General features: G+C 41.1%; 1 protein-coding gene across 2 annotated transcripts in view; it reads left to right on the forward strand.

Moving 5' to 3' along the window:
• LAMC1 (laminin subunit gamma 1) overlaps nucleotides 1-26,028 on the forward strand; it is a 122,258-nt gene that overhangs the window by 82,788 nt on the left and 13,442 nt on the right. For both annotated transcript variants that reach the window (XM_002808258.4, XM_078001184.1), the window contains exons 3-21: nucleotides 1,726-1,856; nucleotides 3,929-4,095; nucleotides 7,969-8,157; nucleotides 8,959-9,076; nucleotides 10,016-10,114; nucleotides 10,207-10,343; nucleotides 10,760-10,882; nucleotides 10,974-11,163; nucleotides 11,475-11,587; nucleotides 15,139-15,360; nucleotides 15,479-15,667; nucleotides 18,043-18,288; nucleotides 18,809-18,962; nucleotides 19,530-19,672; nucleotides 20,631-20,809; nucleotides 21,886-22,042; nucleotides 23,627-23,832; nucleotides 24,587-24,666; nucleotides 25,660-25,797. In XM_002808258.4, coding sequence (XP_002808304.4) covers nucleotides 1,726-1,856; nucleotides 3,929-4,095; nucleotides 7,969-8,157; nucleotides 8,959-9,076; nucleotides 10,016-10,114; nucleotides 10,207-10,343; nucleotides 10,760-10,882; nucleotides 10,974-11,163; nucleotides 11,475-11,587; nucleotides 15,139-15,360; nucleotides 15,479-15,667; nucleotides 18,043-18,288; nucleotides 18,809-18,962; nucleotides 19,530-19,672; nucleotides 20,631-20,809; nucleotides 21,886-22,042; nucleotides 23,627-23,832; nucleotides 24,587-24,666; nucleotides 25,660-25,797 — 2,981 coding nt within the window. The remainder of the gene's footprint in view (nucleotides 1-1,725; nucleotides 1,857-3,928; nucleotides 4,096-7,968; nucleotides 8,158-8,958; nucleotides 9,077-10,015; nucleotides 10,115-10,206; nucleotides 10,344-10,759; nucleotides 10,883-10,973; nucleotides 11,164-11,474; nucleotides 11,588-15,138; nucleotides 15,361-15,478; nucleotides 15,668-18,042; nucleotides 18,289-18,808; nucleotides 18,963-19,529; nucleotides 19,673-20,630; nucleotides 20,810-21,885; nucleotides 22,043-23,626; nucleotides 23,833-24,586; nucleotides 24,667-25,659; nucleotides 25,798-26,028) is intronic.

A 26,028-nucleotide genomic window follows, 5' to 3' on the forward strand; every position in this document is an offset into this window, starting at 1 on the left:
GAGAAGCTGTTATTCAAAGAGAGCTGTGATAAGGTTGAAGCCTGTAGAAGATATAATAAGCACTAAACACAGAGATATGTTTAGCTATTTACATTACAGACGACTAAAATATTCCTACCGTTGTGGCTGTGAGTAGGAGTTGTTATTGGAGTTCCAAGTTTGGATATGGTGAAATCATCGTCTCTTCTCCTTTCTAATTATACTTGAAGGCTTTGTGGAGATTAGCTTTTATGAGCTCTCCATGTTATTCTGTATGCCAGGTATTTGGTGTGGCTTAAGGCAGTGGTTCCAAATCAAGGCTGTGCCTCCCAGACTCACCTGGAGCTTTCTGAAAACATAGATGTCTGCACCTCTGCACTTGCTTGTTACGTCTCCAAAGGTGATTTTGTTGTGCAGTCCCTAGGAAGGACTTAAAATGGAAATGCTATCTTTGCGTGGTTATATGTAATACACCACCCCAAAACCTAATGGTTTTAGATAACTGTGATTTATGATTTCTCATGATTCTGTGTTAGCCTGGGTCACTTCGCCTGACAGGTCAGCTGGGGCCTAGGTCTCTGTCTCCCTGTGGTCTTCTATTATCAGGAGGCTAGACCAGGATTTATACCACAGTGGAAGTGATCTGGGAGGGTGAGTCCCTGTGCACAAGTACTTATCAAGCCTCTGCTTATGTCACATTTGTTGATGTACCCGCGGCTGAAACCAGTCACACACCCAAGCCTAGAGTCAGCATAGAAAGAGACTGCACTGGGTGTGGACCCTAGCAGACATTATTCACTGGGATCATTAGCATAGCATTCTACCACACATGTAAATATCTGCCTAAAATTAGCTCAGTGTAAGGGCTTAGATCTCATAAAACCTAGGGAAAAACTCTACAGCCCCCATTCTTGTCCTCTGCCATTATGGTATACCTACCAACTTGATAAGTTGTGGTTTCTTCAAATTCATTCATTCACGTAGCAAATAATAGTTTGCATACCTCCTGCATGCTAGGGAAATTGCAGTGGACAAAACAGAAGTTTCCTGCCCTCATGGTACTACTTACAGTGTGGTGGGAAAAAGACACTGTAAATAAAGTGAGAGTAGGAAATAGGAAGTTGGGGAGGGGTAGCAATGTTAGATAAGGTGGCCAGGGAAGGCCTCAGAGAGAAGGTGATATTGTGGGGAGGGTCAAGACAAACACAGACAACATCCTATTGGTTCAAGCCTATGTAATGATTTATTAGCAAGTACTTGGGCATCTCCCTCAGATCTGTCAGTAGTGGTTTGGGTTGGCAGGGAAGAATAGATGCTATAACATGGGCAGGGGCAGGCAATGACCAGCATCTCTGATCCAAGTGTGGTGCTCCATGAGCTCTGAGTTGGTATCCCTGACTGTATTTGGGGTGCGGATGCAGGATGGAGGGAAGGGGCATGTGTATTGAGTCCCTAATGTATGCTGCACATTATATTTTAAGCCTCTCAGCAGCCTTGCAAAGAAATTTGTTATTATCCTTGTGTTTTGAGACTCTGAGTAGTACAGTAACAAATCAAAGAAGGGAAGAGTCAAGAAGGAGAAAAATATTAGAAAATTAAAGAAGTCGTTGAGTATTATAATAGATTGAGTGCTGGAAGAGGGCGTAAGCTAAATGATAAGTTAGTGATTGAGAACATTTTGTCATGTTTATATCATTTTCAGTCCCTCCACTTCTCTTTTGTGTTTCTATTTTTGCTTCCTGACAGGAATGGGTAACTGCCACTGACATCAGAGTAACTCTTAATCGCCTGAACACTTTTGGAGATGAAGTGTTTAACGATCCCAAAGTTCTCAAGTCCTATTATTATGCGATCTCTGATTTTGCTGTGGGTGGCAGGTAAGTAAACTATTAAATTAGTCTTGAAAGTGTTTGGAGCTTTTCGTAGAGGTGAATCTAGCAACTTGTTTACAACCGTGTTAATACCGTTGTTAGATGTTTTCTCTACCAAGAATAGGAGCGACAGTCCTTCCTGTGTGATAATGCTTAGCTAGAAAGACAGACAGCAGCCTAGGATATTTTCACTGTCAGATCTCGTTCTGGAAACTAAGCATGTAGGTTTACCAAAACCTTGTCAAGTCCACACACTTAGTGAATTCTTATTGACAATTTAAGTACAAAGGCACTGTGAAGCACTTGAGGAAGGGTAAGACTCACCTTATCCTACTGAGAAGTCCTGACCTTCTCGGATCTTACAAATGAACAGGGTAGGAGATGTATGAATATGTGAAAACTGAAATACTGGTGGTCACCTGTTTTTTAAAAATAGATAAAGCAGCAGTAGAATAGATGCCACATATCAAGAATGATTCAAAACTGCCGGGCTAGAGAAGCAGATGGCATTTGAGCTGGGTCTTGAAAGCTTTGGATAAGGAAGGGGAGGATGCCTTGGTTGGATGCAAGAGAATGGACATGTCATAAGCAGAAGTTTAGAGATGGGAGAGTATAAACCCATTTAACTGAAGGAAAATCTCTTATGAATCTGTAGAGTTGTAAACCAGAAAGATAGTTTGGTGGCCAGAGACCTTAAATAGCAGATGAAGAATCTTGGACTTACCTCCCCTGTGTTAGACCGTGAGATCCCAAGAGCAGAAAACTTACTTTTGCTTACATTGTTTCCTGTATGGGATTGGTGCTTAGTGTAAGTTGATGGGAACTGTACCCAATGAGAAATCAGGCAGAATATTTGGAGTAAGACTCTGATAAGAAAACAGTGGGCCAGGAGGATTAATGTGCAAACAGGGTAAAAGTAGTGTACAATTGAGGGAATTTATATTCATGTTATGATGCTGGGTTAGGCAACAAATACATGACATTAAGCTGGTGGCAACAGAATGGAAAGGAACATATAGATGCATTTTATTTGAACCAGGACTTCAGTCAAAGGTGCTTTTTTAATTTTAAGGTTTAGTGATCAGGAGAATGGTTGGTACTATTAACAAAATACAGATGAGCTACACTGATGAGTTTGGTTATACATATGTAAAATTTCAGGTCATGGGGGACATCAAAGTTTGTGCAGCAGTGAAGGATAAGAGCTTGAGAGAAGATGAAAGCTGGAGATCTAAGTTTGGGACTCGTCCTGCCACACTGTCAATGATCCTGAAATGTTTTAGTGTATCAGTGAATGGTAGTTGAAGCTATGAGACCGATTGCTGTCATTAAGGAAGCAAGTGAGGGAAACATTACTACTCCACGGTGCACATTAGTATTGATGGGAATTTCCATGAGTCCTTAGTTTGTTATCATACTTGCATCTAGGGGATCTTCAGGGATTCTTGCTCCAAACAACCTCAGGGGATATTAGTCTGACTACCAGACATCCATATGGGGCTGAGGTATCTAATGTGTCTCACCACCTTTAGGTCGGAATACTTTAAAATCATTATGGCGAATAATTGCTGATGTTCATCGACTTATTTTGTGGTTGTGCAATCCTGAGCACATAAATAAAGCACTCCTTGATCTTCCCATTAACCTTATGAAATAGGCATTATCATCATCCCTGTTTTACAGGCGAGGCACAGAGGCTAAGTTACACTGGTAAGTGATGGGGAAGGGTTTCAAACCCAGGCAGCCTGGCCTCAGAGTCCATGCTTTTCTGAACCACTACATTCTCCTGCCTCTTGATACACAGGTTTGACTTCAGGAATTGATCCTCAGATATCCTCAGAAATTGTTAGGGACTTTCTTTTCATGTCTGGTTAATCCCTACCCCTGTTAAGTAAAGCTACCTTGTTTAATTTTTTTTCATCCTTGAAAATTCAGACAGCCATTACTTAATCTTGCTCAGTTCCTCAGTTTACGCTTTTGAATGGTAAAACTTACTTCTTTGGGTACATAGTTTTTCTGTGTGCATGTCTGGGACTTTGCAGCCATTCAATTTTTTGGAGCGTCTCTTCTCTCCCCAGATGTAAATGTAATGGACACGCAAGCGAGTGTATGAAGAACGAATTTGATAAGCTGGTGTGTAACTGCAAACATAACACATATGGAGTAGACTGTGAAAAGTGTCTTCCTTTCTTCAATGACCGGCCATGGAGGAGGGCAACTGCAGAAAGTGCCAGTGAATGCCTGCGTGAGTGCCCCATGGCGTCAGTCTGTCGATTGTCTTGAGGACTTCCAAGGGTGGAAGAAGGAATGGGTGACTTCCTTTTATTCCTCCTTCAAAGGAAAGCTCTGAAAGGCCATGCTTTTTCTGTAATTTGAGTAGTATTCAAGTCAGAGGAAAGTCATAGATGAGGGCAATTCACTGTAAAGGCAAACTGAGGGTTTTGTGTTTCCTTCATGAACACACGTCCCAGAGTTGGAGGAGCATCTGCAAGGTTTAGAAGTTTATTTAGATGCAAATACTGGGCCAGTGTACTCTACTCCAGAATATGGTTTCTCTAGTCTTCTTTGTTCCCCTTTAAAATAGTATTATTTTTATGAATGCTCAGGCAGCCAAGGTAATTAACATGTATCAAATATAATGAATTCTAGGCTAAGATGGCCATTCCAAGATTATTTTATTATTATTATTTTTTTGATACTGAGTCTCACTCTGTCACCTAGGCTGGAGTGAGTGATCTCAACTCACTACAACCTCCGCCTCCCAGGTTCAAGCGATTGTCCTGCCACAGCATCCCAAGTAGCTGGGATTACAGGTGCATGCCACCATGCCCAGTTAATTTTTGTGTTTTTAGTAAGACAGGGTTTCACCATGTTGGCCAGGCTGGTCTCGAACTCCTGACCTCACTCAGGTGATCCACCTGCCTCAGCCTCCTAAAGTGCTGGGATTACAGGTGGGAGCCACTGCGCCTGGCTGCACAAGATTATTTCTCAAAACTATTTTTTTCTTTATCTCACTAAAGAGTACAACAGGGAGAATTTTCCCACTCCTCCGATGGAGAGGTGGGTAACTTTGGGAAGAAGAATAGGTCCTAGTATTCCTAGAAAAAGGTAAAATGAAAAAACTTAAAACATTGTTTATCCCTTCACAATATCGTGGTTTATTCTGAACAGATAGAGAAAGAAATCTCAGGAGAAGGGAACCTTTTAATCATGATTTTAAAGCAGCGATAATTTTCTTATGTCCTTACAAATATTCTTTATCATGTTCTTTTAAGAATAAAGAGAATAAGAAAGAAGATACTCTTAACTTGCAGAAATTATTGGCAGAGACTAGGAATGGTGGCTCATGCCTGTAATCTTTGCACTTTGGGAGGCCGATGGGGTTGGATCACCTGAGGTCAGGAGTTCGAGACCAGCCTGGCTAACATGGTGAAACCCTGCCTCTACTAAAATACAAAAATTAGCCAGGTGTGGTGGCACATGCCTGTAATCACAGCTACTCACTTGGGAAGCTGAGGCAGGAGAATTGCTTGAACTCGGGAGGCGGAGGTTGCAGTGAGCCAAGATTGCACCACTGCACTCCAGCCTGGGCAACAGAGCGAGACTCCATTTCAAAAAACAAAAACAAACAAAAAAATTATTTGCAGAAACCCCGAGAAGGGACCACTATCTTAACTCATGACTATTTCCAATGAGCTGCCGAGTCTTTTCAACAAATCCTAAGATTTGCAAGTAAAATTTACAGCCTCCTCTAACATTTGTAAGCACTTGCTTGAGCTTCTTTAATTCTATTACTGAACTGTAATATTCAGTGTTGGAAGCTATACAATAAAGGCTGGTACAAGAATGAAATACTCCTAAGATGTGGCATTTAAATAAATGGACGTGTGCTTGAAAAGCATTCTGCTTAATAATGTCGTATTTTGAGTCTATCCAGGAAGTTACTTAAAAAAGCAAACATTGCCATTTCACCTCTAGCAAATGAACTGAGTACTGTAGCTAAAGGACTTTGATGACGAACTAAGTCAATTTGCTTTTCTCGTTAGTCCCCTCAGCACTGTGACACTTCAAAGAGTGACATTTCTGGATGTCGTGACAATACTGCATTATTGTCAGGATGCTAGGGTTAGGGAAGAGAACTACCTTCTCTCAAGGAGGGAGCCATGGCATTTGCTTTAGCTGTGGGTTGGGACAGCGTGGACAGGGGTGTTATTCCGCTTCACCGTCTCACAACATCAGATCTTTAGGTGGGCTGGGCTTGGTGGATTGAGGGATAAACTAGGGCATCTTGAGGGAAGAGAAATAGCTAATGAAGAAGGAAAAGGGCCCTTTAAAACTAACTTAACAAAACTCAGATTTTTTGGTGGCAATAACTCAAGTTTCTAAAGAAGTTTACAATTATATTACTGTGCTATAAATAACTGATCATAAGGAAGAGAGAAAAAGAACAAAAGGGGCTGGGTATGGTGACTCACACTTGCAGTCCCAGCACTTTGGGAGACCAAGGTGGGAGACTCATTCGGGACCAACCTAGGCAATACAGTGAAACCCTGTCTCTGCAAAAATAAAAAATAAAATAAAATAATTAGCTAGGCATGGTGGCATGTGCCTGTACTCCCAGCTACGCGGCAGGATGAGGCAGGAGGATCAGTTGAGCCTGGGAGTTTGGGACCAGCCTGAGCAACATAGCAAGACCTTGTCTCTACAAAAAATTTTTTAAAAATTAGCTGAGTATAGTGGCACACATCTGCAGTCCCAGCTACTTGGGAGGCTAAGGCAGGAGGAGGATCACTTGAGCTCAGGAATTTGAGGCTGCAATGAGTTATGGTGACACCACTGCACTCGAGAGTGAGACCCTGTCTCCAAAAAACAAATCAAAATGTGTTCATGATTTTGGCTGGAAGAAGTCTACATTAAGAAAAGAAAAATGTATACAAAAAAAGATATATTCAAATATTTTTTTAAAACAACAATATCCTGTTCGATTTGAAACCAAATAAAACTTCTTTTTATTTATGTTATTTTATATTTTATTTAAGTTACTTATTTTATAATTTCAAGATACTGTCTACATTTAGGGAAGAATCAATAACTCAGAAAAAAATCTTTTTATTGTAAATATAGTAAGGAATTTCTGTGACTACAGATACTTGGTCTTAAAATATGGTTGTGCCCTGCAGGGAATATAGCTACTTAACAGATCACCCATTTGGAGTTGAGGCTTCCCTGTACATGGATGTTTCTGGAGGATCTAGATTTCTTTTTAATTCTGCTTTCATCTGTCGTGGCACTATTTTTAACCCATGTGTCTCAAGTTACCCCAGTCTAGATATATAAATAATCTGGCACTTTGGAAGTTAGTGTTTTAATGTATTTGACTCATCTGAGGCCTAAAAAGTTAAGGTAAATTGAAGCCTGCATATAAAATGCCACCTTGTTTTTGGAGCTGATACTAGAATAAAGGCTAAAGATTCAGGAGAATTGTAATTTGATTTGACTTTTACTTGTATATGAACAATTACCTGGAGGCAGTTTCTTTTCTAAGTATGGGAATTCCTTGTAATTTATGATGGTGCTATTTTTTAGAGGGAGGAACATTTCTTTATCTTCTGGCTATATATACCCTTTATTGACATACTGTTGGGTTTTGTTAGTGGTGGTTTTTTGTTTGTTTTTGAGACAGAGTTTTAGCTCTTGTTGCCCAGCCTGCTGCCCAGTGGCGTGATCTCAGCTCACTGCAACCTCCGCCTCTCGGGCTCAAGCGATTCTCTTGCCTCAGCCTCCCGAGTAGCTGGGATTACAGGCACCTGCTACCACACCTGGTTAATTTTTTGTATTTTTAGTAGAGACAGGGTTTCACCATGTTGGTCAGGCTGGTCTTGAACTCCTTACCTCAGGTGATCTGCCTGCGTCAGCCTTCCAAAGTGCTGGGATTATAGGCATGAGCCACTGCACCTGGCCTTCTTGTTGTTGATAAACAGTGCATCTGGTAGTCATTCTTAGTCTACCACCGTCTGTCTGTCTCAGAGATGTGGGAAATTATGTTTGGTTTTAAGTCTTAAAATGCTGTTCTTAAAGGTACCCAGATCTGATGTAACTCATGTGTTTTGACTGACAGCCTGTGACTGCAATGGTCGATCCCAGGAATGCTACTTCGACCCTGAACTCTATCGTTCTACTGGCCATGGGGGTCACTGTACCAACTGCCAGGATAACACAGATGGCGCCCACTGTGAGAGGTGCCGGGAGAACTTCTTCCGCCTTGGAAACAATGAAGCCTGCTCTCCATGCCACTGTAGTCCTGTGGGTAAGTGACAGGAAGATGGATTGAAAGACAAAATGATAGTTCCGTGGACCCCCAGAAAGGAAAGCTTTGTTTCCAAGGCATTTGCACAACTAAGTGTGGAAGTGTGTACAATATTGTAACACAGAAATGAGTCAAGATCTGTCTGTACCCCACACCTCCACCTTTTTTAACCAAGTTGAACTTTCAGATGAGTTTCTGGTGTGTAAGAGGGGGGTGGTGGTCTGAGTAATGGTTCTGTAAATAATTACCAACAGGATCGTAGAGACAATTTGAACTTTGACTGTAAAAGGTTAACTGCTTTGTGAGTTCTTCCTTGTTAATGATTTTGTTTAGTCTAATCTCCTTAGAGTGCTAAACTATTCTTAGCATGTTGGTGTGTGTACAGAGATGCACAGCTTTCTTAGTCTAGCCCATTTCTTCAAGAGTTTGACCTTTATTTTTGTAATTTAGCCCTATAAATACTTAAATTCTAGACATGGGCCTTAAGGGACTGTGATCGCCCACAGAGAAGTAACTGGTCTTGTGTGTAGTGTTTCATTGGGTACAAAGTGATTTTCAACATTGATGAGTGAATTCATTTTAGCATGTGTCTAGAAACTTAAAATCCCGTGGCTTAAAGGGGCATGATTTTGAGAAAGTTCTGATTTAAAATTTGGTTTTTATTCTCTTTGTGACCATCAGGAGATTGCATACTGGTTCTCAGGCATTGCTTTTAATTACCAGTTATCTTTCTTTAACACATTGATTTTACTTACGTATCTGGCCGAATTTTTGTTTGACAATAGGCACTTTACATTTTAGGCTCTCTAAGCACACAGTGTGATAGTTACGGCAGATGCAGCTGTAAGCCAGGAGTAATGGGGGACAAATGTGACCGTTGCCAGCCTGGATTCCATTCTCTCACTGAGGCAGGATGCAGGTAAAATATTTTCAAAGCCAGAAGAAGAGGGCAGAATCTATATGTAGTCAACACATATTAATAGATCTTGTGGCTTATTGGCAGCATGGTAAATATTTTTCCCATAATAATTGTCAGCAAGACTGAGGACTAGCTGTAATGGTGAGCCACAGGGGTTTGGCTTGTACAGAGAGTAAGCAGAGTTTTAATGGGATGACTATCTTAGACTGAAACCAATATAAAAATGACTTTAGGCTCACTCCTGTAATCCCAGCACTTTGGGAGGCCGAGGCGGGCGGATCACAAGGACAGGAGATCGAGATCATGGTGAAACCCCGTCTCTACTAAAAATACAAAAAAAATTAGCTGGGCATAGTGGCAGGTGCCTATAGTCCCAGCTATTCAAGAGGCTGAGGCAGGAGAATGGCATGAACCTGGGAGGCTGAGCTTGCAGTGAACTGAGATCTCGCCACTGCATTCCAGTCTGGGTGACAGGGCGAGATTCTGTCTCAAAAAAAAAAAAAAAGGCTTTAGGATCCATTTTGTTCTATGTGTATTTCTTTAAAAAAAAAAATCTGTTGGCTGGGCGCCAGTGGCTCACGCCTGTAATCCCAACACTTTGGGAAGCCGAGGTGGGCGGATCACGAGGTCAAGAGATCGAGACCATCCTGGCCAACATTGTGAAACCCTGTCTCTACTTAAAATACAAAAATTAGCTGGGTGTGGTGGCGTGCACCTGTAGTCCCAGCTACTCAGGAGGCTGAGGTAGGAGATTCGCTTGAATCCTGGAGGTGGAGGTTGCAGTGAGCTGAGATGGCGCCACTGCACTCCAGCCTGGGCGACAGTGTGAGACTCTGTCTCAAAAAAAAAAAAAAACTGTCTCAGAGAAAGAAAGGGTTGGCTTTAAGAATAGAATTTTTCTCCCTTCTCTGATTGTTTTATCCATTTTTCATTGAATAGGCCATGCTCTTGTGATCCCTCTGGCAGCATAGATGAATGTAATGTTGAAACAGGAAGATGTGTTTGCAAAGACAATGTCGAAGGCTTCAATTGTGAAAGGTAGTGCATTCTTTCTCTGGCTGCATTGTGTTTTCTCTGTTACCATAGTTCAAGTAAAAAAAAGTAACTGAGTGTGTCTTAATCTTTTTCAGATGCAAACCTGGATTTTTTAATCTGGAATCATCTAATCCTAGGGGTTGCACACCCTGCTTCTGCTTTGGGCATTCTTCTGTCTGTACAAATGCTGTTGGCTACAGTGTTTATTCTATCTCCTCTTCCTTTCAGATTGGTAATTTAGACCTCATCCCCCAACCTGTTAGAGCTGTGAGACTACACTTAAAATATTTTTAAACATAAAATCAGTAACTCTTTGAGGGCTTTTTGATGGTTGGCAACACTTTGTATTATTTAGCATGCATAGTTTTTATAGTTTGGCCTTTTAATTTAATGAAAATGTACTTTTGGCTTTAGAATTTATCTCAATGAATAGTGATTGCAAATGTTATGTAAATAGTAATAAAGTAAAATATAGTTTGAGTGGTATAGCATATATAGGTACTGTTGTAGGATCCATTTATTTAAAAAGGTTTATTGATGCCTTTCTGTATACAAGGTGTGGTCTTACACATTTTTATGGTACATAGAAGACCTGAATTCAGGATGTTTACAGTGTAAAGTGCTTGTGTTTTCCTTCTCTACCTGCAGATGAGGATGGGTGGCGTGTGGAACAGAGAGATGGCTCTGAAGCATCTCTGGAATGGTCCTCTGAGAGGCAAGATATTGCCGTGATCTCAGACAGCTACTTTCCTAGGTACTTCATTGCTCCTGGTAAGTAAGGCTAGAAAGCAGTCTGACTTGCTGTGTGCCTCTGTTTAATCTCAGTCTCACATTCTTGCCCACCATTGTGTCTGCATTCCAGCAAAGTTCTTGGGCAAGCAGGTGTTGAGTTATGGTCAGAACCTCTCCTTCTCCTTTCGAGTGGACAGGCGAGATACTCGCCTCTCTGCAGAAGACCTTGTGCTTGAGGGAGCTGGCTTAAGAGTATCTGTGCCCTTGATCGCTCAGGGCAATTCCTATCCAAGTGAGACCACTGTGAAGTATGTCTTCAGGTAAGATAGCCTTCTTTGTAAAATGAGACTTGACTAGCATTGTGAAAGTGGTGTCTTTATTTAAGTTTAACTGGCCTCTAGATATATTTTAAAGAAAACCTTCTGGGTTATTGTGGTGATTTTGTAAAAGGGAGCCTTCCTTTGTTTACCTTTATCTTTTCCAATTGTACTAACAAATCAATAGTCTCATTTTTTATTTGATTTGATTGTCAGAGCATTGCGTTGTTGGTGGCATAAATGAATAAGAAATGTTTCCCCAACATCCAGAATTATCCTTACAGAGGTTAATGTGGCCCTTTCTTTCTCTCCAGGCTCCATGAAGCAACAGATTACCCTTGGAGGCCTGCTCTTACCCCTTTTGAATTTCAGAAGCTCCTAAACAACTTGACCTCTATCAAGATCCGTGGGACATACAGTGAGAGAAGTAAGTTATGATATAATTTAGGAGAGTTGTTTAAAAAGATGATCGGGTAGAAAGATTCATGATAATGCAAAAGTTTCTCTTTCCTAATATATAACGCTGAGAAGTGTATAACAACCACATTATACATGAATTATATATAAGAACAATGCGTTTTTTAACTGCTTTCAAGGACCTGGAAAAAATTTGGTAAAATTAGTAAATAGTATTATTCACTAATTGATTACTCAATTGATCAGTAGGTCAATTGAGGTTACATTGTATATGAATAGATTTTCTAGAAAACCTAATTATAGGCCAGACACAGTTACTTACACCTGTAATCCCAGCACTTTGGGAGGCTGAGACGAGCAGATAACTTGAGGCCGGGAGTTTGAGACCAGCCTGGGCAACATGGTGAAACCCTATCTCTATTAAAAATGCAAAAATTAGCCAGGTGAGGTGGCGAAAGCCTGTAATCCCAGCTACTTGGGTGACTGAGGGATGGGAATTGCTGAAACCCAGGAGGCAGTGTTGCAGTGAGCTGAGCTCATGCCACTGCATTCCAGCCTGGGCGACAAAATGAGAATCTGTCTCAGAAAAAAAAAAAAAAATTCTAATTATAATTCTACTGGCTCAAGTTGCCTCATCTTCATTTCTTTTTATTTACTGTTGTGTAATTATAATTTATAATTTGAGCCATTGGTTAAATTATTAAAAGTCATAAATTATTGAATGATTTTGTTATAATTTTAGGTGAAAAAGAATTTAAGACTTAAAATTTTTTTTTTTTTGAGACGGAGTCTTGCTCTGTCACCCAGGCTGGGGTGCAATAGCATGATCTTGGCTCACTGCAACCTCCGCCTCCCGGTTCAAGCGATTCTCCTGCTCAGCCTCCCAAGTAGCTGGGATTACAGGCATGCCCCACCACACCCAGCTAATTTTTTGTATTTTTAGTAGAGATGGGGTTTCACCATGTTAGCCAGGCTGGTCTCAAACTCCTGACCTCAGGTGATTCCCCCACCTCGACCTCCAAAAGTGCTGGGATTACAGGCATGAGCCCCTGCACCTGGCCAAAATTTTTTTCCTAAAAAAATGTTTTAAACGAGGACCTTTTTCTCTAGCAAGGTGCAGCTATTTGGGGAGGTGGAGTTAGTGATGATGTGGTATTGGGAGAGGCATCTGCAGCTTAGATGTGTTGATTTTTGAGAAGCCTGCGTGAATATCCAGATAAAAATGGCTTATAAGTAGTTAGAAATATGAATCTGGGGCTTAGAGATTAGGACTAGAGATCCAGATTTAGAAGGTTGTCAACATATGGGCAATAATTTTTAAACTTGGAAATATGACAGAAAATATAGATGGGAAAGAAGGATGGAATCCTGGAAACAGTTAAGGTCCATGCTCCAAGACCCAGGGGCAACATGGCGAAACCCCATCTCTACTAAAAAGTACAAAAAATTAGCAGAGTATGGTGGTGCACGCCTGTAGTACCAGCTTCTCAGGAGGCTGAGGTGAGAGGATCATGTGCGCTCAGGAGGTCAAGGCTGCAGTGAGCAGTAATTGTGCCACTGTACTGTAGCCTGGCCAATGGAGTGTGACCCTGTCTCAAAAAAATTAAATAAATAAGACCCAAGGGAGAAAAAGAATTTTAAGAAAGAGAAACAATTAACAAGTTTAGGAAGCTAGCATCATTGGGTTTTGGATTGGGTGATCCCTTAATCATTGCTGAGTTTTTGTTTTTAGGAAGTGTTAAAACTGTCCAGGTGTGGTGGCTCACGCCTGTCATTCCAGCACTTTGGGAGGCTGAGGCAGGAAGATTGCTTGAGGCTAGGTGTTCAAGACCAGCTTGGGCAACATAGCAAGATTCTGTCTCTATAAATCAAAAAACTTAGCTGGGCGTGGTGGCACACACCTGTGGTCCTAGCTACTTCGGAGGCTGAGGGCAGGGGGATGCGTGAGCCCAAAAGGTTGAGCCCTCAGTGAGCTGTGATCATGTCATTGCATACCAGCCTGAGTTTACAGAGTGAATCTGTCTCAATCAATCAATCAATCAGTCAGTGGGGGGAGGGTATGAAACTGAAAGATCATAGTGCTTTAAAAAGTAATTTGAAGTTGAAGTAAAATACAGAATGTTCTGTTAAGAAGTTTGGCTATGAGGAAAAGACATGGGCTATAATTTGGGAGTAGGGACAAGATCGATGAAAGAGTATTTTTAGAATGGGGAGATTTAACAATGTTTAGAATTGGAACCACAGTAAACCATAAAGTCATATCTCATGACCTAACTAGGCAAGAGAAACCTGTAAACATACTAAAGTAGTACGTTTAGGGTAGTAATGGAGGTGTCCTTCAGCCTTAGGTGGTCAATTTTCAAATGAATTTTATAAACAGCAAGTGCTATTTCATAACATGAAAAATACGCTTTAAGCGTAAGACTGCAAAACCCAAGAGTAGAATGGAGATTACAGGGAAATATGATGATGTTACTGAGGCCTCTACCTCTCTGATAAAATGTTCCTGCTGATGCTTGTATCAGGGGCACCACTGGATTGGATGAACCATTGGTCTAATGCAATATAAGGTTTCCTCTGGTTTCTTATAGAAATGGAAAAGCATTGGGCTTTGTTGTATACTTGTAAGAAGTAACTCTGAGTATTAGAACTTTACTTGAGAGTTTTTGTTTTTTGTTTTTTGGGGGTTTTTTGGCTGTTTTACAGAGGACAGAAATTATATAACCTGAGTATTACCTGTTGACAGGTGCTTTCCCGTCTGTCTTATCCTTGAATTCTGTAGTTAGTGCCTGCTTTTGTAGCAAAAGAATGAAAACACTGCTTAATGGCTATAGATGTAAACTCTTTTTTCCCCCACACTCTTGCTCATACCTCTTCTCACTTCAAATGATTGTCTAATGCTTTTCATTTTTCACATAGGTGGGGACTATAAAATTCAGCAAATCTAAGGGTACGTGTGTGTGTTTTAAAAAATGTAAAAGTTTGGGCCGGGCATAGTGGCTCACGCCTGTAATCCCAGCACTTTGGGAGGCCGAAGTAGGCTGATCACCTAAGGTCAGGAGTTCGAGACCAGCCTGGCCAACATGGTGAAACCCCATCTCTACTAAAAAAAAAAAAAAAAAATTAGCCGGGCATGGTGGCACGCGCCTGTAATCCCAGCTACTCAAGAGGCTGAGACAGGAGAATTGCTTGAACCCAGGAGACGGAGGTTGCAGTGAGCCAAGATCACACCACTGCACTCCAGCCTGGGAGACGGAGTGAAACTCCATCTCAATAAATAAATAAATAAATGAACAAATTAATAAATAAAATAAAAGTTTGCTATACCACTACTCCAGATACTTAGCACTCAGTACCACATGATTTTTCTAAATGCTGTTTTCTAATTCTCTTCTCCAGGGGATAGATGTGGATATCTTGTTTAGTGTATCAGAGCCCAGTTAAGCTAATGGCTGATTTTCTCTGGAAGTTGGGGTCTAGTTACTTTTTAGTGTTACTGAGGTTACACAAGGTGTGGAAAACAAGCCAGTTTGGTGATTTTCTTTTCCTCACCATACACAGGTGCTGGATATTTGGATGATGTCACCCTGGCAAGTGCTCGTCCTGGGCCTGGAGTCCCTGCAACTTGGGTGGAGTCCTGCACCTGTCCTGTGGGATATGGAGGGCAGTTTTGTGAGATGTGCCTTTCAGGTTACAGAAGAGAAACTCCTAGTCTTGGACCATACAGTCCATGTGTGCTTTGCACCTGCAATGGACACAGCGAGACCTGTGATCCTGAGACAGGTGAGATGATCTTTGGCAGCTCTTAGACCTAACTTCTCTTTAGCAGTTGGGTAGAAAGTGCTCATTGTCTTACATACTTGTACACTTGCCTGTTTTCTCACACCTGCCCTCCGAATAGGTGTTTGTAACTGCAGAGACAATACGGCTGGCCCGCACTGTGAGAAGTGCAGTGATGGGTACTATGGAGATTCAACTGCAGGAACCTCCTCTGATTGCCAGCCCTGTCCGTGTCCCGGAGGCTCAAGTTGTGCTGTTGTCCCCAAGACAAAAGAGGTGGTGTGCACCAACTGTCCTACTGGCACCACTGGTAAGTCTGCTCGCTCTGTCTGCTTTCAGTGTTCCATTCTATAAAAAGACCTCGGGGAAAGGGGCTTCGGGGTTGTTTTGGATCTTTGTGTTTGGTTCAGTTTCAGTGGTTATGGTTTTCCTAATAGGAAACTGAGGCTCACTCTCCTTGTTTCCTTCCATCTCTCTTTTGGGTATCCCCTCATTGTCTCCATCTCTCAACCAAGGGCTTTCATGTCACCTTGATCTACCATCTCCCCTTTAGATGATCAAATCTCGTCTTTAGGCTTCAAAAGCCTTTCTATATGATAGCTAAGTTTGTAATTCCAGCCCTGACACCTCTCCTGAGCTACCTACTTGCCATTTCCACTTGGGTGGTGGGCTAGAAGCCTTCCGCTTGCCTTTCCACATCCCTGTTCACCTTTCTCCACCCTGACTGAGAACTGCATGCACTGCATCAAATGCCAGGCTCCATCTGCATTCAGACAGCAGGAAGCACATACGGGAGCTCACAGAGAAGGAAGAGGGTGAGGACAGAGTATTTATCCCATGGCTCCTTCTCTATGGGGTTCTCTGGATTGATGACCTCAAATCAAAGTTCTCAGCTCCTGGCAGACCTTGTCCAAACAGCTCTTTTCACCTTTAGGTTCTGCTAGCTGTTCCACCTACCACCTGAGGGCCCAGGGTATAGAGCCTATCTCAAGTGCTACACTCTCCTCGCAGTTTCCCTACACTCCGTGCTGATTTGATTGTATCAGCCATTTTCTGCTGTGATCTTGATTCACATAGCCTAAGGAATTCAAATTTAAACAAATCCAAGTTAAATATTTGATTTCCTCCCTTTTCTTCAACCCTTTGTTTCTCCTCCAATCTTGTTCATCTTAGTAAATATGCTGCCATTAGCCTAGTTGCTCAAGCTGAAACCTCAGGGCTTATACTTGATTCATCTTCCTTTCAAGTCCTAGAAACAGTCAGCAAATCTTACTGATTTTATCTCAGATCTGACCACTTTTCACCACTTCCACTGTCACTACCCTGGTTCAAACCTATTATCTCTCACCTGGGATTGCCTAATTGTTCTCCCTGCTTCACCTGCTCCCCTACAGTGGATCCAATCTCCACATGGAAGCCAAAATGGTCCTTTAAAAATGTACCTCACATTATACCACTTTTAAACCCTCCAGTAGCTTCTTAATACACTAAAACCAAATCCCTTACTTACTCTGACCTCCATGCTCCTACATGGGTTTGAACTGCTTCCATGGCTTATCTTGTTTTGTCTGAAACTTTCTTCCCTTGGATAATATCCTGGCTGGTCTCTTCTCTGTCTTTCCATTGCTATCCCAACGTCGTCTTCTTACAGAATTTTTCCCCACCCACCAGTATAAAGTAGCCCTCACCTTCACCCCATCATGTTGCTCTATTTTGTTTAAATTTTTTATGCGTATCCCTATCTGAAGTAATCTTGTTTATCTGTGTGTCTATGTATTGGTCTTCACCAACCGCTGCATAAGCTTCATGAGAGCAGAGACCTTATCCACCTTGTTCACATCATCCTAATGACCTAGAACAGTGCTGGCTGTTATGTAGTAGAGCTCAGAAAATACTTGTTGAATGAATTAATAAACCTCGGATTCACCAGAAATTTTAGGCTAATTCAGGCCCTACTGATTACAAAGATATCATGAGCCCAACTTGAACTAATCATGGTAGGTAAGTGGAAAAGGAAGGATGAGGAGTGGTGAATTTAGGACAGTGGAAAGAGCCCTGGATTCTAGCTCTCCCTCTCTACCTGTCAGTTCTTTGGTTGCAGGCAAAGTACTTATCCTGTCTCTTCCTTGATCTATAATATTTGACACAAGCAGGCAGCAACTGATGATTTCTAAGTTCCCTTCTAACATACCCTGATTTTGTACCAATTGATACTGATTAACAAGGATTAGCACATGCCTGTTACATTTTAAGAGAATGGTTCTGCTCACCCTGTTGTGTGGGAAACCTATGGTGTCAAGAGTGGCACTTCACCTCTTTTAATATCATCTGCCAAAACAACATATACGAATGTACTATCCTTTGAGACTGGAGAGGTTTATAAACCTTGGGCTTAACTCATTTACAGAGCACTTTTAATAGATGGTTTGGGTTGATTGTCACAACAGTTGAAGTGAAGTAGGCAGACCAGGTGCTTCCTTTCTAGTGAGGAAATAGAGATGTGCTCAAGGTCACTCTGATGATCTGGCCCCATGCCAGGGCTGCAGCCCAGGTCCTTTGCCCTTTGTTGCACCATGTCTTCTCTCATGTGATGATTACTCTGGACTACCTGTAGCCAGTGGTAATCTAGCACCAAAAACGTCTAAGGCTTTTCTTTCTCATAACATCAGATTGTCTCATCCCCAGGTAAGAGATGTGAGCTCTGTGATGATGGCTACTTTGGAGACCCCCTAGGTAGAAACGGCCCCGTGAGACTTTGCCGCCTGTGCCAGTGCAATGACAACATTGATCCCAACGCAGTTGGAAATTGCAATCGCTTGACAGGAGAATGCCTGAAGTGCATCTATAATACTGCTGGCTTCTATTGTGACCGGTGCAAAGACGGATTTTTTGGAAATCCCCTGGCTCCCAATCCAGCAGACAAATGCAAAGGTAATCAGCCTTTAACCAGATTCTGTCACAGTTAAATGTCCCTTTATTGTGACAATTCTTATGTGTCTCTTAAAATACGTATAGTTGTTTAGTCCAATAGAAGTACATTGTGAACTGCTTTTGTCATTTAGAATTTTCTAGTCACCACATTAAAAAAGTATAAAAAGGACAGTCATGGCGTCTGACACCTGTGGTCCCGTAAAAAGAAACAGGTGAAATGAATACTAATGTATTTTATTTAATATATCTAACATATTATTTCTTATTGTAATCAATAAAAATTATTAATGAAATATATATTCTTTCTCAGGCTAAACCTTGAAAATCCATTGCGTATCTCACATTTATAGCACATCTCAATTCAGATCAGCCAGCCACATTTCAAGTGCTCAGTAGCCACATGTGACCAGCAGCTACCAACCTGGCAATACAAGTCTAAAGAATCTCTTTGGATTGTTTATATTTTAGTATTTCTCTCAGGTGATTTGTGTCTTTTGCTGTCTCTGTCTTCCTGCCTTAGCCTGCAGTTGCAATCCGTATGGGACAGTGAAGCAGCAGAGCAACTGTAACCCTGTGATGGGGCAATGTGAATGTTTGCCTCATGTGACTGGCCGGGACTGTGGTGCTTGCGACCCTGGATTCTACAACCTGCAGAGTGGGCAAGGCTGTGAGAGGTGAGACATAGGTGCCTTTGGTGGAAGTAATCTTTGCTTTTTCTGTTATAAAAAATGAATTTTTATAAGTTACGTTTAATAGTTGACTGTTCAGAAATTCCTGGAGTGCCTAATGTAGGCAACGCATCCTTCAGGGGCAATGCTGGAGAATTGTAATAAAGCTATTGAAAGAAAGGAGTGGAGCACAGTGGCCCCAGCTGTGCCAGAATCACCTGAACAATCTTTTAAAAGTACAAATTGCCAGGTCCTTTCTGAGGCACTTAGAATCAGACTCTCCAGGGTTGCAGCCTGGGAACTTCTGTTTTCAGAGTTGTTACTTAGTGTCCATACAGTCCCAGGTTGGAGAACACTGGTAGCAGTTAAGTTAGGAAAAGAAGTTCTGAATACCACTCATGAAAATTACTTGAACCTTAGGGGCTTAATAACCCTTAACATTCCATCTTAGTAACGCTTACCATTCAGTTTTCTGATACAAGATCAGTGCTATACTTAAAAAAAAAAAAAAGGTTTTGCTTAAAGTCTTTTTTTTTTTTTTTTGCCTGAGAAATGTCCTGTGTTCATTTTCAGGTGTGACTGCCATGCCTTGGGCTCCACCAATGGGCAGTGTGACATCCGCACCGGCCAGTGTGAGTGCCAGCCTGGCATCACCGGTCAGCACTGTGAGCGCTGTGAGGTCAACCACTTTGGGTTTGGACCTGAAGGCTGCAAACGTAAGGGGTGTTGGTGGCATACAACTCTAAGCCTCCCCTAATTCCAGTTAGTGTCTTAAGGCCAGAAAAGACTTTGACACCCTCCGTCTAGCCACTTGGCTCATAGTCAGGGCTGTACCTAAGTCATCGTAGATGCTTTATTTGATGAATATTATCCATTTCTAAAACTCTGCAGATCAAAGCCTTCTCTGGTTTCTTTGTATGTTTTCTTTTATAACATTTCTGATTCTTCCTTTTTCCAATCTTTTATTTTTTCCAAGGAAGTCTTCCTTTGATTACTGAGCTTTCCCACTGTGGTTAACGAAACTTCTTTATTGATTGCATTCTTAGTGCAGATAATGAAATAGTGGAGGATTGTGTTCACGATGTGTTTGTTGACTTACTGGCTTTAGTTGCTTCCCACCCTTGGGGCCCTTTTGGTATGATTACGTATAAACATCTGCTTCTCTTTGGCATAAACACTTGCCTGGAATTGGGCCTCAGAACAGATTGGCTTTTGCTTTCTGAATTCCTTCATTTCTCCTGTGGAATGTAGCATAAGTAATTGACTCAGTTCAGAGAACACAGTGAATAAACAAACTATAAGATAATGCAAAAGAAACATTAGCATTTGGGTTTTCTAGTTCCTTAGAGAAATATTAAACAGTGGAGAATTGAAGGTAGAGATGAATTCTTGAAGTGCATGAAAAGAGCACTGGGACTTTCATAACTTCTCTAATTACTAAGTAACCTGAAGTGTGTCCCAAAGGTTGCACGTTTTCCTTTAAAGCTCATTTTGACTTTAAAAACTGTCCGTTTTCTCTGCTAAACAGACTTAGCCATTTAATATCTCATAAATAGTCCTGTTTTTCAGAAAATTATAACAGTAGTATAGTCAGCTTATTGTTGCCAGTCTGAAATAAGAGATATACTCTTCCTTCTTTTGCTAATTATGTATTATTTTCTCCTTATTCTGCAGCCTGTGACTGTCATCCCGAGGGGTCTCTTTCACTTCAGTGCAAAGACGATGGTCGCTGTGAATGCAGAGAAGGCTTTGTGGGAAATCGCTGTGACCAGTGTGAAGAAAACTATTTCTACAATCGGTCTTGGCCTGGCTGCCAGGAATGTCCAGCTTGTTACCGTTTGGTAAAGGATAAGGTAAGCTGTCAATAGTGCATTCATTTATTCTTCCAGCAGACATTGAGTGGAAACTTACTGTGCACTAATCTTTATAGAAAAAGTGGTGAACAAGATAGATGTGGTCTCTATTCTTAAAGACTTGTGTTCCAGTTGGGAGGCAAATAATAAAAAATAAATAAATAAACAAAACAAACACTGAGATAAGTGCCAGGAAGAATACAAAAGGAGAATAACTGGGGGAAGCTACTTTATATAAGGCCTCTCTACAGAATTCATCTAAGGTGAGATCTTATGGATACGAAGGAATGAGCCAAGTGAAAAGTAATGGTAGGTTTGTTCCAGGCAGAAGGAACCTGGTATTCAGAGGCCTGGGAGCTGGAGAGTCGCTGGAGCCTGCTAAGTGCGGAGAGTGTGGTCTGTGATAAGACTGGAGAGGTTGGTCGGGACAGATTATATGGGACCGTGATGACCATAGTAAGGAGTTTAGATTTGATCCCAAATCCAATAAGAATGCATTGAAGAAACTCTTAAAATCTAGGAAATCCAGATTATATTTTAAGAGGAGCGCTTTTGACTGCTGTGTGAACAATGATGGTTAGGAATGGGGCTTAATGGGAAGCCTCAATTGGATTGGATAAATATGCGTGTTTGGGGACAGGATAGGGAAAGAGAAGAATAAGGATGTGTCTTGAGTTTTTTGCTTAAGGTAGCTGGAGGCCTTATTTACTGAGGTGGAGAATTCATCAGGGAGAATAGAGGTAAGAGGTATAATTTTGGATGTTAAGTTTGAGATACCTATCAGAGAGCTGAGTGGAGATGTCACGAAGGTAATCTGACACTCAAGGGAGAGGTCAGAGCTGAAGAATCATCAGCATGCAGTCTTTAAAGTCAAAGGAATGACTCTGAAGGTTTTCTTTTGAAGCTAGAAAAATAAAGAAAAACTAGCCATGTCTTCTCTTCAGAAGTAGACATCCATGGAGTGGATAGAACTACATATTCATGGAGTGCCCATGATTCTTGCAGGAAGTGTGATTGAGTTCTTCAGGAATACTTGTGTGTCCTACCTTTCCCTTTTCTTTCTTCTGTGTGTTTAGGTTGCTGATCATCGAGTGAAGCTCCAGGAATTAGAGAGTCTCATAGCAAACCTTGGAACTGGGGATGAGATGGTGACGGATCAAGCCTTCGAGGATAGACTAAAGGAAGCAGAGAGGGAAGTTATGGACCTCCTTCGTGAGGCCCAGGATGTCAAAGGTATGCATGATTGAACAGTGCGTGACTTCAGTGAGGTGGACCAATCTTTAGATGTGGCTCCTAAAGCAAGGTTAATTAGTATGGTTTTATAAAATTCTTTCTCAATATTTAAACTACTTGTAGATTATAAATTATTTCATTTTTTAAACACTAATTCAAAAACAACCTGACAAACTTACTGCTTTAAGATACAGTAACTAGGGTGATTTTCCAACAGATAAAAAACTATTTGATATTGAAATTTCAAGCATTTTTTGAATCTGTTCTATTACAGGGTGTCTTAAAATAGTTTTAAAAATCATGAAAGGCATGCGTTTTCATAAGCTGCTTTTTTTTTTTTTTTTGAGCCAGAGTCACTGTCACTGAGGCTGGAGTGCAGTGGCCTGATCTTGGCTCATTGCAACCTCCGCCTCCTGGGTTCAAGTGGTTCTCCTGCCTCAGCCTCCCAAGTACCTGGGACTACAGGCACATGCCCACCGTGCCCGGGTAATTTTTTGTATTTTGAGTAGAGATGGCGGTTCGCCGTGTTAGCCAGGATGGTCTTGATCTCCTGACCTCGTGATTTGCCCACCTCGGCCTCCCAAAGTGCTGGGATTACAGGCATGAGCCGCTGCGCCCAGCCAAAAAATTTTTACATTATCAAATAATTGAGTAACCCTCCAAGCAGGACCACCATACACAGTTAGGCAAGAGTTTATAGAATATCACCTCTGTACATGCATTTGGTAGCCCTGCTTCAGTTTAGTTTTTTCCAAACCTGTATTCATCTTTGTTGGTCTTACCTTTGACTTCTCATCTTTTTTTATTTTATTTTTTACATTCCTTAGAAAATTTAGACCCCAACACTGAGCATGATGCTGAAATATGAATTGGTCAATTTACTTAATGGTTTTTATATATTAATAAAACCTCATGATACATGAAAGTTTTAATAATAACAGGGTTATATTTTATCTTTTGATTTGTTAGGACCTGCGTATGAGATTTAAGTTGAATGAGCATATTAATAAAGAATAATTTTAAGAACTATTCAAAAACAGAGATCAGTTTGAAAGAAATTACACTGATATGCTGGGGCATGGGGGTGGCAGAAGAGTCTATTTAGTTTAAAATGCAAAATGAGTTTAATTTGTCATACTTCAACATATGTTTTAAACCTAGTTTTTTTCTGGGTTTTGAAAAATGTTTGGCTTTTAGGGCTGGCAGCATTTTTAACAATGTTGTATATTTATGACTAAATTGCACGTGCTGGTATTAAAGTCAGTCATTCTTGCCTTCATCAAACATTCCTTGGGTGTCTTCTCTTTGCTATCCACTGCATAAGACCAGCGATATAGTGATGAGTAAGAAAGAGTTCATAGTCAAGTGGGCAGATGGGCACACGGTTGGAGAAGTGTGATGAGTATACAGAGAAGGACCTACTGGGCATGGTAAAGGCTGTCCAGCTATGCCAGGGGCTTTGCAGAAACCTGGCAGAAAGCTGCCATGTTTGAAGAGTAAAGATACATAGGGCCTCAGATTTCATGTGAGATGATACGATCCTCTTCAGATAATTTACAGACTTTCTTCTGCAAACCATTTTAGATGTTGACCAGAATTTGATGGATCGCCTACAGAGAGTGAATAACAGTCTGTCCAGCCAAATTAGCCGTTTACAAAATATCCGGAATACCATTGAAGAGACTGGAAACTTGGCTGAACAAGCACGTGCCCATGTAGAGAACACAGAGAGGTTGATTGAAATCGCGTCCAGAGAACTTGAAAAAGCAAAAGTAGCTGCTGCCAATGTGGTAAGTGATTGCAAACGTCTGAGGTGGGGATGGGGGAGGCCCTTGGGATTTGTAGCAAGTCTGTTACTGGCAGTGGAGTGCTTCTTCAACTAAATTGACTCCATGCATCTTTCTATTTGTCCCTAATTATGGAGCAAGAAAGCCACATTGCTCATAGTTGGCATGAAACAGTTATTACAAACTGGATATAAACCAAGGGACATCTGGGTTATTTCTCTAGCTTTGTTCCTTCTATGGTACTAGGCAGTTTAATCTTCCTTTATCCTTTACTGAAAATAGAAAGAATCTGCAATCGAGGGTGGTGATATTAAATAAAGATCCCTGAAAATAAGAAGAGGCATTCTTGGGGCCAGGCGCGGTGGCTCACGCCTGTAATCCCAACACTTTGGGAGGCCGAGGCGGGTAGATCACCTGAGGTCGAGAGTTCGAGACCAGCTTGACCAACATGGAGAAACCCCATCTCTACTAAAAGTACAAAATTAGCTGGTCATGGTGGCGCATGCCTGTAATCCCAGCTACTTGGAAGGCTGAGGCAGGAGAACCACTTGAACCCAGGAGGCAGAGGTTGCGGTGAACTGAGATTGTACCGTTGCACTTCTGCCTCGGCAACGAGAGTAAAACTCCATCTCAAAAAAAAAAAAAAAAAGGAAGAGGCGTTCTTTTTGCCCTCTAACAAAAATTTAGTTTTGATTCTTGCTTTATTAAATTGAAATAATTCAGTCTTTTGAGAATAAGTGCTTTATTTCCTGTGCAGTCAGTCACTCAGCCAGAATCTACAGGGGACCCAAACAACATGACTCTTTTGGCGGAAGAGGCTCGAAAGCTTGCTGAACGGTAACTTCTGGACCTCTGTTTAATGGTTAAGTTGTGGCTTCCGTTATGGTGTGTGTGTGTGTGTTGTCTTATTCCATAACCCATAAACGCTTTCCACATAACCCACTTCTGCAAGGTTTGCTCTCTTTTCTAAGATGTTATCGGCTGTGTATACTCTTTTCTTCCTTTTAGTTTTACATTAGAATATTCACACTTTGAATATTAGAATACAGTGGCTTGAAGACAGTTCATATTTATATATCTCAAAACCATAACATTTTTAGATTTTTAACTTATTTAAGACTGTAGTAACTGAGTGAAACTAGCAGATTGTTGTTAATAAAGATTAGGCGTGGGATTTGTTTATGATTAGATAAATGATGTCTTGCTGGCATACACAGTTTTATATATACATTACTCTCAATTAAATTTAAAAATAGTTTTTCTGAAGAATTATAATTATAAACATTTTCTCTTATAAATTTATACCAATAATTTTTTGGAAAATATTCTCATCTCAGTTTTAGAAGGCTATTCATAAATTCAGCCCCACTGAAATGATAGCAAAATTCCAAATGAATGAGGTTTTCCAATATTTGTAGAATTCTTGCCCATGTTAGTATATGTACATATAATAAAGTAGTCTGGGCGCAGTGGCTCATGCCTGTAATCCCAGCACTTTGGGAGGCCGAGGCAGGTGAATCACCTAAGGTCAGGAGTTCGAGACCAGCCCGGCCAACATGGCGAATCCCATTTCTACTAAAGACACATTAGCTGGGCATGGTGGCGTACGCATGTAATACCAGCTACTCAAGAGGCTGAGGCAGGAGAATTGCTTGAACTGGGAGGCGGAGGTTGCAAAAAGCCAAGATTGCGCCACTGCACTCCAGCCTGAGTGACAGAGCGAGACTCCATTTCAAAAAATAGTAATAATAAAGTAAGCATTACCTAAATTTTACTTATTTCCCTATCAGATGGTTGTTTCATGGCTTATTTTTTGTTTTATCTGTATAGTCATAAACAGGAAGCTGATGACATTGTTCGAGTGGCAAAGACAGCCAATGATACATCAACTGAGGCATACAACCTGCTTTTGAGGACATTGGCAGGAGAAAATCAAACAGCATTTGAGATTGAAGAGCTTAATAGGAAGTGAGTATAATTTAAAAGTGGTTTACACCCCTTCAGATGTTCTGGTAAGTAACACTAATTCAATGAAAAATTAAATGCTGGTGGATTCAGGGCATGCATTCATGCAGTAAGATTTCCTTTGTTAATCATGCTTTTGAAATGGCACAGTAAGTAGAGAAGGGCATGTGGAGCCACAGAGATTTGGTTTAATTCAATTACTGTTATAACTACAGAGAATAGTAACAAGATGAG

This window comes from Macaca mulatta, chromosome 1, assembly GCF_049350105.2.
Source record: "Macaca mulatta isolate MMU2019108-1 chromosome 1, T2T-MMU8v2.0, whole genome shotgun sequence".
Classification (NCBI taxonomy): Eukaryota; Metazoa; Chordata; class Mammalia; order Primates; family Cercopithecidae; genus Macaca; species Macaca mulatta.